At 35.1% G+C, this 9,347-nt stretch overlaps 1 protein-coding gene across 1 annotated transcript; it reads left to right on the forward strand.

The window, feature by feature from the left end:
- Positions 1-3,012: 3,012 nt before the first annotated feature.
- On the forward strand, positions 3,013-6,010 carry LOC140166584 (uncharacterized). Its single transcript, XM_072190081.1, has one exon. It carries the CDS (start codon positions 3,154-3,156, stop codon positions 4,000-4,002), a length of 849 nt encoding a protein of 282 aa, XP_072046182.1. The 5' UTR covers positions 3,013-3,153; the 3' UTR covers positions 4,003-6,010.
- The last annotated feature ends 3,337 nt before the right edge of the window (positions 6,011-9,347 follow it).

Consider the following 9,347-nt stretch of genomic DNA (forward strand, 5'->3'; position numbering starts at 1 on the left):
GGGTTAGGATTAGTGTTTAGTGTTTTTTGCGATTCTTTGTATATGTACGGTATATATTCAGGGTTATTCAAGCTTTTGCATTTTTCTTAGAAATTAAGTACACACTGGTAACAAAAGTTATGTATATTATTGGGGCAAGGTATCCAATTACTACACTGAAATTTCAGTGACTCAAGACAAGCGGTTCAGTATATATGATAGGAAACGAGGTACATCCTAGCGGTACCTTATTTCTGATCATAAATAACAAACCGCTTGTCTTGGGTCACTGAAATTCCAGTGTAGTAATTGGATTCTTGCCCTATAATATACATAACTTTTGTTACCACTGTGTTATTAGTTTTGAGAAAAATGCAAAAATAGACACAATATTTATCGAGGGTGTAGTACCCCTTAATAGAGTCGCGTGTAAAATGGTCATGTCTGAAGGGCGAATGAACCAAGCAAAACTAATAAGAATCGATTGCTAATTTTGCTATACTGATCAGATGACGACGGCCTTAGGTTTGTTTACATTGTAATTTCCCAACAGCATGGGAATATCATATGTGATACTTTTCATTGGTTGGGGCATTCGTGTGAGGGGTGGGGTGTGTAATGAAATATATGCATATAATATATTATATAAATTCGTTTCTAGCTTTTGATCAATATTTGCTTTGTGAAATTATTACCAATTTCGATGAAATGACAATTTCGAATTCAATTCCCATTGTATTGAACAAATCTATGCTTTTTATGTAAGTTGTAACTTACTTTCAGGAAAAGGATTTTGATGTTACTTACATTCCGGTTGAAGTTGGCTCTAGAGGTTTCATTTCGCAAGATAATGCTGACAGGTTCAAATTATTCATTTCTTTAGTTCACTTCCTGATTTGTTTCAAGGATTTCCGCGACAAGGTATCCAAATTGTCCATCATTGCCTCTTTTGTCATTTACCATGCCAAAGACGAAAGGTCTTGGGACCAGTGCAATTTGCTCAGTGCATAATAAGATAAATAATGAAATCTTATGGGTTTTTTTATGTCTTTTAATATTGCTATTGCCAGTGCTTATATGTTTTTATACTGTATTTGTCCGCCCTGCATGATCTTTTATACGATCTGTCCTGGGCTTAATGTATTCCTTTATTGTTCAATGGTTTTATATGTATTTTGATAATAAAGTGATGTGATCTCTCTTGCGGAAACAGTACTGGTGGGACAGTCGAATGGTCGCTGACGTTAATATTGTATTGCATAATCTCTATGTACGATTAATCATTGCGAAGTATTGAAAACATCTCATGATTATCATGATGTTCTAAGATTGTAATGATTTGCAGGCCCTTATTCTTAAGAAATCAGATAGCAACGTTTGCACAGTATTTTTGGTGGGACTTGAGAGCATATCAGACACACCCAATTGCATTCCGAATACAAGGAATGTCCTGATGATATCAATTTTGTCCCCAGCTTTTGGGGCAAAATGTATATCTTCAACACGAAAGGTCAACATTTTCAAATGATGGACGGCTTTTCCTTCCAGCTACATACACTTTAAGTAGGGGAAAGTGGGGTAATGCCGGACTGTGGGGAATCCCGGACACATCGATTGCAGCTAAACGGAGAAGGGTGACATTATTATACTACCTTAGGGTATTAGCTACCTCAAGGTGTACCTCACGTGTACTACTACCAGCGCTTTGGGTCTCGTCTTTCTTTGTGAAAATTACGAAAAAAACAGAAATTGTCATTTTTGACTTTTTATCTGAAAAGTGATTTATTAGCTGGGTGACAGTTAATGCGACAAGGGACACAGATGAAGTATGGATGAAAATTATGTTTGATACTTGATTGTTAGCTGGATGTATGAATTTTGGTATCTTAAAATGGATTAGTAGAACAAGCACTGAAAAATAAAGTCGGGGCCGTGAGGGGTAATCCCGGACACACACGCGTCTCTATACAGATGGGGTAATGCCGGACACTTGTTATTTCGAAAATATAAACAACAACAACAGCCCCAATAGTTGTATGCTTGAGGTAACAGAAGTACCTAATACATTCTAGGGGATTATCATCCTACTCCACTTTCCCTCTTAGCAACAATCATGTGTCCGGGATTACCCCGTGTCCGGCATTACCCCATCATTTTTTACCATTTTGTTTTTTTATTATAACTTATTAACTATAGATGTTGAGTTATTAAAAACTAGTTACTAGTTAGAACATTACTCCTACTTTGCATTGATATGATTTTCACTGATGAACTTTATTTAATATTGTATCTGTGTAGCCTTAACGAAAGGTGCCCGGGATTACCCCACTTTCCCCTACATATCATTAGATTTATAAAGTTTAATACGAGGACTGTTAAATGTCAAACATATAAAATATATCAATTTTTAATAATTTGCCATAAAATCTGTATTTTAACGCGAATTAAAAAAAAAATCCAAATTATTTGATATCAGAAATTCCTTGCATTCATATGTTTGACGATATGTTTGATGTATTCTCAGGTTCCACAACAAAACTGTGCAAACGATGCTATCCGATTTGATAAGAACCTCACTTATCGGAAGTGTAAAAGACATCACGTTCTCACAGCACGACCTTGATATAAGCGTTTCGTAAGTGTCATAATTTAACATATCATCGAGAAACTCAAATAAAGATGTTGAATTTCTTCTACTGAAAACCCCCATATACGTCATTTATCTTGAAATAAATCTCACTCTCTCTTAAACATATCCTAGTTTAAACATTGCAGGGCGGATGTTTGCCAGCAGCCAGCATCGTGTGTTTAATATTACATCACGTGATCAGCATGATAGAGTCGGTGATCGACGATAGTACGAAAGACATTATTATCCCGCCTGACTGGAGACATTTCTCTCAGGCCGCCGGTGGCGGGTTTTGCAGAATTTTTAATCAGCATAAATTGAACTAGCGTAGAATACATATTGAGTTGCTGATATAAAGCGCCGATACACCAGCATCGTTCATATGAAACTTGGTACGACTCATCGACAGCACGAATTGTCTGCGCTTAGTGGGTGTACACTTTATTACATCTATTCTCTAGTGGAAAATCACAATTTGTATCACAAGTTGGTGGTGGTAATAAAACTGCCTTCAATTCGAGACGCTTTGGTGCAACAAGCCCGTGATGAACGCTTATGTGTACTGTTCGCCAACATTTTGTCGACGAAGCAAGCTAGATAACGAACTTGTTATTGAAAAACCAGATGAGTTTGGCTGGCTGAACGCATTCGACCCACGCCGTGGGGCATGCGTAAGGAATAATTCATCATCATCATTATCATCATCATTATCGGAATCCACTCCTAAAACCAAACTTGAACTGCGCCGAATCGCCGCCAATAGACAACGTTCCGATCCTCTTACCAAAAGAAAATCAATGGCGGCTAAAGAAGCTCCTTCGGAGCAAACTGCTACGGAAAATCTTCTTGCAAAGAAGCAAAAACAAAGACCATTTTCTTTGGTTGTTGACAATAATGCAAGCTTAGGATTACCGCAAGTAGCAGCCAATGTTAACCACCGCTCCTGTTGTAATCTTAGGAACGACGCGGCTGAACCATCTGGTGAAGCAACCATCAATCGTTCTTTGCTAACATCCGGTATGAAAGACATGGAAAATCTTTCTAGATCATGCGGTGACTTGAGAACAAACCCTGCCGATGCTCACCGACTAACTATCTTACCTGAACTACGACGCACAAGTGCGACAAGTCAGATATCTCTCTGTTCCGGACAATTTTCAACTCCAACTGATTCAAGGACAGGTAGTCGTGTAAGTTTGATATCAGAAGGGGTTGACTCTTACGAAGGACTTTACGAGAAAGCATACAAAGCTACGTATGTATTGAACACACCAGATCCTCCATCTGTCTCGGAAGAGAAGGTTCCACGAGATCGAATGGTACGAGATTGGTTAGATAAAAACACTCCTGAAGATCCTAAACCATCAAAAACCAGTGATGTGGCAGCTTTATGATAATGAACATGCATTCTCTTTCTACACCATTATAAACCCACCGTATGGGGTCTCACCATTATAAACCCACCGTATGGGGTCTCACCATCACTGTGACGTTCAAAATTGGAGGAAAGTTGAGACACTGACCGAGATGTAGCCAAAGAACTTATGTGTATTATTTGACATTATAAAATATTGTTGATTATGACTGAACATGCTGATTGTACTGTACTCTGGTAAATATCAAATATTATTGTTAAACCATTCTTGTACCATCAACACTTGTCATGATATACTCAATATTTGTTATTCAACGGTGTATACACTCTTTAAATTATTTTACTCAACTTGAGTAAGGTCACAATTCAACAAATTAAGTAAAGCATTACTCAAATTGAGGAAATGATACACAACATTGAGCTTATATTGATAAATATAGTACTCAACAATGAGGGCATTATTTATTAATATGAGTTCAATGTTGGGTATTATTTACTCAATATGAGTAATTTCTTACTCAATTTGGTGAGTTGTGACCTTTTTACTCGTTCAGTAACACATTTTAAGGGTGTATGCAGAGGGAGTATGATTATTTTTCAAATGGTATTATCTGTGGCTAATTATTTTGAATAATCCTGTATCTTATAGATTTACCTATATCTTTCACAACTGCAGCGAGTATTTCAAATGGAAGTTATCCAATTGTGTATTCTATTTGAATATTTTACGACATGTACATCAGTCATGTCAGTACATGAAGCTAATAGAGACTAAAGTTTCATATTCTGTGAAAGACTTAAGCTAAATCTGCTGCAAAAGGAATTTAGATTTAAAATGAAATAGTCCATTTAATAGTGTGCTGAAAATCTTAGAAAAATTAAATACTCTTAAAGCTTTAGATAAAAGTGTGTTATTAATATTATTAATATTGTCAGTATCTTTAGAGGATGCGCCAGTGTAAAATTATTCAATTCAGATATTATATTGAATTAATAGCCATTTGCTTTAGGCAGAAACAGAACGTTCAAGGATTATATAATAGATGTGTGTATCAGGAAGTCAGTTATTAAATAAAAATGCGATTCATCCCAGTAAATCGTGTTACTTTCGCTTTAAACTATAAATAACCTTCAATACTCAAAATTAGATTATAAGAGGTATCAGGAAAATACATGTTTCCATATTAAAAATTAAAACTAGCAAGCTGAAGAGTGTCTTCTTCAAACAAATTATGTGTAGAGTTCAATCTACATATATTTGAATAAGTTTGTTTAACTGATTTATACAATGCAACATCAATATAGATTATAATAATCCCACCTGCAGCTAAAAACGATTTACGTCATCGTAAAGCTGAACATACATCATGCCTCATACCTCATGCACTATATAAGTACTTCTCTTTCAAATGCAATAGAGAACGATCTAACTATTGGTCAGATCGCGATCGTTCATCGCGAATAAGTCAAGTATGAATTTCCGAATTTCAGACTCTGGAAACAAAAGGCTGAACTTTACACTTTCGTATGTTATAATTGAATAGTAAACGCGACTAAGAATGATCCAGGTCATTGGGCAATTCTCGATCGCGCATTGCGAACGAGTTAAGTATGAACATAATGTAAAACAGCCCCTGGAAACAAAATATCATTTCGTGCTAATGGTGTCTACTATGAAGCACGTACGTGCTTTAGAAGAAAACAAATTATTTCATCTTTTGATTTTAAAATATTCATATTACATCGTCATTTTTTTCTTATCTCAATAAACGCAGACAAAACAGTGTCTGAAAATAGACACTTGCAGCTATTAATTTTTATCTTTCCAAAAAGTAATTGCGTATCTTAAAGAAGTTGATTAAAGATAAATCTTCTTTAAAAATAATTGTGTTTTTTCCAATGATCAAAGTATGAATGAATATGAGAAAACATTCAGTGGGATTTGTTAAATCTTTGACATACTATGTCATATGCGTTTTTAATATTGATATATTATGATGTTATGATGTTTTATAATAAATCGACAAGAATTGACAAAAATTGAACATTTACTGCTTTGTACTTACTTTGGTCTATTTTGTTTTGTTTGTTAGTTTGTCTATCTGGGTTTATTTGTCGTGTTTGTTTTTATGTATATTCTGAGCTTTGATTGCTAATAATTACCCCCAGGCTATTGATTACTAATTATTAATTAATTACTTTGCCTCTTAGAGACTAATTGTCTCTCTCTCGCTCTCTCTAAATTAAGAACAAAGTGTTTTCTCATCAGCTATTAATAGCATGCTAATGAAACGTACAGCAGCGACGAGGCTTCATCTGCTAATTATTCAACAGACGTTGAAAACTCTTATTTTGATGTGGTTTTTTTAAATTCAAATATTGTCATATCGTCAACGCGCATAATATCGCAATTTTGAAATAAAATTGAACATCACATTTGCATCACATTTGTTATGAAAAGGAAACAGCATACTAAATTATTATCTGACTGCTCTCTTCGGTTCTGTTGAGTTTCAGTGATAATCATTAACAGAAACTTATCTTTGAAAGTCTCGAGAGCTACTCGAGAGGAGAGAGACCATTAGCGAACAATTTTGAAAATGATTTATCTTCAGTGTGGCATATTTGATTTGATTTTTTTCCTATTGAATAGTCCATTCCGATGTTTCCCAAAATCCTTTGTAAATTCATCCTATAATACGTCATATCGTCGAGGCAAACATAACTAAGTACTGCGCAGTTGAATGTGAGCAGAGTACTGCCATGGGCATCGGCAAAGACTTATTTTGCAAACGGTGAACTCCGTTCATATATTCCCCATTCTTTTCTTTCATCAAATGTAAAATTCTGAAAACTACGATTTCCTGTGTGTTTTTGATACTGAAATAATCATAATCTAAACATTCCCCCTCATGGCTCAAGTAAAAATTCTGATTCCTCCCAAGTTCCCGCAAAAAATTTATATTCCCTCTTAAAAACTCCCACTCCTCTGCTAATACTACTACTACTAATAATAATAATAATGATACCAATAACATTAATAATAATAATAATAATACATAATAATAATAATAATAATAATAATAATAATAATAATAATAATAATAATAATAATAATAATATTTTCTATGTAATGGTAAAGAGCTAACAATTTGGATAGTTGACATCTTGTTAACTCTGTTTCTTGTATTCTTGTTTGTACGTATCTGAATTTTTGCGCCTTGGATTAGATTTAATTTTCTAGATAAATGGCGCATTATAAATGCTTATTTATTATTATTATTATTATTATTATTATATTTATTATTATTATTATTATTTTATTATTATTATTATTATTATTATTATTATTATTATTATTATTATTATTATTATTATTATTATTATTACACTAATAATAATGCAGCAGCGCCCTCTAATAATATATAAGCCAACTTGACCACAAAATATCATGCCTATTTCGTAAACATTGAAAATGATTGACTCTGTATGTTTGAGTTGTCGCGATTCACAATACGGAGCGCCGCCAGCGGTTGCTTCTGCCAGTCCAATTTTTGACCTCCAGGGTGGACATTGCCGCTCTAGCAGCCAGTGGCGTATCGTGGCCATTACCACCACCGCCACGAGCGGTGACCCTGCTGGCGACCAAAGAGGTACAGTTACATTAGTTTTACATAATTTCCTCTCCTTTTTCATTAATAATTCTCATCATACCCAAGCAGCCCGCCAAAAACTGTTTTTATTGCAAACCCCCATTATATCAGTGCCTATTTTTGATGATTTTTTGATGTTTTCTCAGAATTGCTTAAGTGGGTGTAAGGGGTTTTGCAATAAAGCTCTCCAACTGTTAATTGCCGCTTTAGTGTTCATTATAATTAAAAGATTTCTTATTCTAGCAGCCTTTTAGAAACACTTGCTGAATCGCGATCACTGCTGTAGGGCATCGTATTGTGAATTGACCGAATTGCTATAATTACGAGCGTAAATACAGAGATAAAAATAATTTATCGCGTCTGATGTCACTGTCAATTGCGATCCTTGATTGGTTTACACAGGTTTTTATAGCAGAAATTGGCGAAAAATTACGTACTTTTACAAGGCAAAAAGCAGCTTTTCTAGGCATTGTTGACATGGTGCCTTCGCGAAAGAAAGTTTCCTACTATAAAGACCTAACTTTTGAAATGGTTTGCATGTTTGAAGGTGCAACATTAACAATAAGGCGCCCGGTAATACCGCCGCGTTCAGCAAGTCATCATCACGACATTTGTAAACAAACCCGTACTCGAGTTTGATTGACAGATGACGTCAGACGCGATAAATTCTTTTTATCTCTGTCTTTCATTATACGCACAAATCAGAGAATACGTGCTATGGTTTACACGTAGTTGAATGCGTATTCGACCTCTCTCTGCGCAGTGGTAGAGACATATTGGATACAGCATAAAGCCGAATAGCTGTTAAAACGCGTTTTGAGGGACATATCGATTATTTCAGAACATGCAAATATTGCCAATAATTCGTGTACATTCACTTCTATAATATACATTTCAAATGAGTGCTCACGAATGTTCCAACTTTTTAGAAGGACCAATGGAATGGGACCAAGATTTTCAAACGCCGTTTACTCAGAACAGCAATTTTGCGTATTCGGCACTCTGCCGTGTTGATAACGGTATGAAAGCAAAATCAAAAATTTTGTCACTTGTGTTTTTTGTTCATTACTTGCAAATTCATTGAGTATTAACAAGGGGCCGGCCAAGATTGACTGAATTTTGACGTCGTCGTTGGTTTTACATGTAAACACAAAAATGTCTCAAATAATTCCAAAAGTGTATGCATGTTATCAAGTACTATTTTATCAGTCTAAATCCGTTGAGGTTCGACAATGAACCTCATTGTAAGTACTGTTTTTTGAATTTTTTTGTATGAATAACGCACGATATGTTACGATATAAGCTGATATATACCAAAAATGTACCAATGCGATTACGTGGTGTAATGGTTAAGAGTCTCGCCTCCCACGCAGAGGGTACCGAGATCGATTCTCAACCCAGGCAATTTAGAATTTCTTTGAATCTAAAATTATTTATTTTCATGTGAAAATGTATACATTGCACAGGGAAATATATTTTGTGCATGTTTTTTTTCTGTAATGGGGCCCAATAGAGCTAACAACGCATCTTGGCTCGGGAAAAAATAATTGCGTCCAACGTGCAGGCAGTGTTACCGTCATATTGTCTGTTTTGTTACGCTTTTGGCTGTTGCCACATTAAATAATGTCGTCCACCGTCGTCTGGAGTATTAAGGTTTGATGGCTATTCTACGTGAACTACGTGGTCAAACATCATCACAAGATTAATACTC

Source organism: Amphiura filiformis, chromosome 12 (genome assembly GCF_039555335.1).
Source record: "Amphiura filiformis chromosome 12, Afil_fr2py, whole genome shotgun sequence".
Lineage (NCBI taxonomy): Eukaryota > Metazoa > Echinodermata > Ophiuroidea > Amphilepidida > Amphiuridae > Amphiura > Amphiura filiformis.

Bases quoted from the DNA above. Each gene is read 5' to 3' on its own strand.
- LOC140166584 (XM_072190081.1), top strand. From the start codon at position 3,154: ATGAACGCTTATGTGTACTGTTCGCCAACATTTTGTCGACGAAGCAAG.